The sequence below is a fragment of the Melopsittacus undulatus genome, chromosome 4 (assembly GCF_012275295.1).
Source record: "Melopsittacus undulatus isolate bMelUnd1 chromosome 4, bMelUnd1.mat.Z, whole genome shotgun sequence".
NCBI lineage: Eukaryota > Metazoa > Chordata > Aves > Psittaciformes > Psittaculidae > Melopsittacus > Melopsittacus undulatus.
The window spans coordinates 59,382,289-59,385,751 of NC_047530.1; the positions used below are offsets into that span (position 1 = coordinate 59,382,289).

At 59.8% G+C, this 3,463-nt stretch overlaps 1 protein-coding gene across 1 annotated transcript; it reads left to right on the forward strand.

Annotated features, from left to right (window-relative positions):
- Positions 1-323: 323 nt before the first annotated feature.
- LOC117435986 (hydrocephalus-inducing protein-like) lies at positions 324-3,136 on the forward strand. The gene is made up of 6 exons (XM_034061318.1): positions 324-443; positions 743-893; positions 1,140-1,370; positions 1,988-2,212; positions 2,678-2,829; positions 2,923-3,136. Exons 2-6 carry the CDS (start codon positions 762-764, stop codon positions 3,134-3,136), a joined length of 954 nt encoding a protein of 317 aa, XP_033917209.1. The 5' UTR covers positions 324-443; positions 743-761.
- Positions 3,137-3,463: the final 327 nt, after the last annotated feature.

The window sequence follows — 3,463 nt, forward strand, 5'->3', positions numbered from 1 at the left end:
TGGGATGTGCAGAGCAGCTCTGCTGCAGGGCCCGTGTCTCCTTGCTTTGCCCAGAGATGCTGCCTCTGTGTCCTGTAGCTGTGCCATGTCCTGTGGGCCATACACCCACTCACAACCAGCTCTGAGCAGGTGCTATGCTGGTGCCTCCTCCTGCACGGGACAGGGCTGCAGGCAGAGCTCTGCCAGCTGGGCGTGCTGGAAGTTGCTGCAGTGAGAGCCTGAGGCATGGGGCTGGCCAGGGGTGCTCCAGAGCCGACTTGTCCTATTCGTTGTCTGTAGGGCTCCATCTTCTTCCCCCTGCCGGACGGGACAGGTTTACGCTACCACCTGGAAGGAACTGCTGAAGCCCCCAGGTGTTCAGGGGCCATTTCCCGGCAGGTTCCATGCAGGAAGTGCCACACGGAGCTCATCCCTGTGTCCAACTGGCTGCACAGACCACAGAGGTGAGTCCAGCCCAGGAAGTCTGGTCCCATCAGCAATCCCTGCAGCAGCACAAGGAAGGAAACTTCCAGTGCCTGGAAGCTCCTTCCTGAAAGCTTGTCCCTCTCCTTGGCCGTGTCTGCCCATACCCACGTTCTGCCTGTGCAGAGCCACCCTGGAGGGCTTTCCTCCAAGGGGAATGAGAGCTGGCACCCTGTGCCTGAGGCACTGAGGGTGAGAGTGGCTGTATTGTACCCCCACTCGATGGGTATCCTAGGGGAGTCCTTCCTGTTGACCTTCACTGTGTCCTTCTCACCCACAGGTTCCTGGTGGTTATTGACATGCTCAAACCAGAGAACCTGGAAAGCAGTTCTGTGCTGCAGGGGTGTTCCTACATGGACGTGCCAAGCTCTGCGAAGAAGGACTACCAGCTCACCTTCCTCTCCTACAAAGAAGGAGTCTTCAGGGCAAAGGTAAGTGAGGACACTGGTCTGCAGGGCCCTTCGAGGAGCTGTTGGCTCACCGAGAAGCTACACGCCTCTTCATACCTCCACGTGCACAGGTCCTATGAAATACCACACGTGCTTTCTGTGGTCTTGTGCTCTTCCTCGGTGGGTGCTCGTAGCCATTCCTGGAAGCAGGACGCTGAGCTCAGTGGGCTCTTTTAGGTCTGTTTTCATGTGTGGAATGAGCAGCCCTTCCCTTTCTGTCTGATTTAGGTGACCTTCCTCAATGAGACAACCGGAGAGTACTTGTTCCACATGGTGACTTTCAAGGTGGTGGCTTCAGGACCCATGGGCACTGTTCAAATGAGCACCGCTGTTCGGCAGAGAGTGTCCTCCAGCGTCAAGGTGGACAACCCTCTGCCTGTCCCGGTGACGTTTGACATCAACTGCAAAGTGCCTGACGTCAGCGTTCCCCAACACATTACTGTCCCTGCACAGTCAAAGGTAGGGGCAAAGCTCCTCCGGCTCCCTCTGCTCTCCCTCCTCCTGGCTGGAAGGGATGCTCTTGAATGGTGATGCCTGAAAGGAGCCATGTGGGGCTTCTTTCCGTGGTGGCAGCTCCCTGCCGATGATCTAGAGAGGGAGCAGTGTGCGAGAATATCCCCAGTGGGCATCATCCTGCGCTGGTGGAGCCTGCCCTGCTGCCCCCTGCAACACACTGCAAGTGGGCCTCACGTGGCAGGTCCTTGTGCCACGTGCCCCTAATTTAGTGTGGTGCTTCCAGCTGTGAGTGGCTGCAGGACAAGCCTCAGTGCACGGCCGGGTTGTCTGCAGCCTGGATTGACAGGAAGTGGTGTGTGCCCTGGGAGAGCACAAGGGCTTTTTATGGTGGGAAGCTTCTGGCATCGTGCTGGAGGGCTGTGAGCTGTTGGGATCTGTCCCTATGTGAACCGTCCCCCAGAAGGAGCAAGGCTGTGCCCAAGAGAGGGGAGTCAGAGTGGGGAAGGCAGCCCAGCCTTCTGGCACTGCCTGAGCACAGCAGGGACCAGCTGCCCCCTTGTCAGGCACACGTGTTCCCTGCCTCTGCCTGACACAGTGGCTTTTTCCTTCCTTCCTCCCAGGCGGATCTTGTCTTGGAGTATCAGCCCCTGCAAACGGGTGAGAGCAGCGGGCAGCTGGTGCTCCAGAGCAGCGACTTGGGCTCTCTGTTTTACACCCTGCAGCTGAAAGCCACCTGGAGCAGGCCAGAGAAGCCCGTGTATTTCTGCACCACGCTGGGCTCCCGTCAGACCATCACCACCAAAATACGGCATTTTGCCCAGCAGAAGACCGAGTACCTCGTACAGGTGAGCGCGGCTGCCGGGGCTCTGGCTGGGAGGCAGCTCCTCTGGCCAGCACCAGCCCTCTCCACCAAGGGGTCCAAGTGCCTCTGGCTTGGCGTGGCAGAGCCAGGGTGGCCATGTGAGCCCAGGGGTCTTCCCACTGGTGTGGGCTTGTCACCAGCTGCACTGTCCTCCCTTGCGGGCCCGTGTCTGCTGCCCTGGTTGGAGCTGCTTTTGCAGGCGAGACGGTGCCTGGGCTTGCTTCCCCCTTGCAGCCCAGGTCTGGCAGTCAGGCGTCTTGGGGCTTGGTTGCAGGGTTGTCCCTGCTGGGCACGTTTGCACATTTCTCGTGCCCATTCCCCGCAGGCACTCACCAGGAGTGTGGTGTGGGTGGGACAGGCCAGGGCCAGGGCACCATCGTGTTCTTCCCGATGTGCTGGCTCTGCTGTTGTGACCCACCCCCCATGGTCTCTTGTCTCCCCTGCACAGACCGACTGTGCCGACTTCCAGACGGCAAAATCCATCAGTGCGGCACCTGCCAGTGCTGAGGGCTCGGACCTGACCATGGAAGTGACCTTTGAGCCCTGCCACGTGGGCGAAGCCAAGGCCACGCTGCAGCTCAGCTCTGCATTGGGCGGGCAGTACTGCATCCCACTCATCGGCCTTGCGCTGCCCCCTGAAGCCCAGGGCCCCTTCCTCATCCCAGCCGGCGGCACCACCTCCATCTCCTTCAGGAACGTCTTCCGGAAGGCCACGGCGTTCCAGTATGCAGTGAAGCACCCGGGCTTCACTGTCAGGGCCCCCGAGGTGCTGCGCGCCAAGAGCACCGCCACCATCACCGTCTCCTTCGTGGGCGGCCCGGCTCCTGTCACCAGCAGGCTGGTGGTCTCCTGCCCTGGGGGCTCCTGGATCTACCACCTCCGGGGCCTGTCCTCCCCCTGCAAGTGAGCAGCTGCCCCCGGCCCTTCCCACCACGTTCGTGCTCTCTGGAGCAAATAAATTTCATTTAACATCCTCCCACACGACATCCATGTCTCTAAATGGGAGAGACGTGAATTTGCTGGATGGACACCCGGTGGACAAGGAATTGGCTGGATGACTGCACACAGGGTGCTGCGGTCAGTAGCTCTATGTCCAACTGGAGACCAGTGAGGAATGGTGTCTCTCAGGGGTCAGTGTTGGGGCAGACCCTGTTCAACATCTTTGTTGGTGACACAGACAGTAGGATCGAGCACCCTCAGCAAGTTTGCTGACTGACACCGAGCTGTGTGGTGC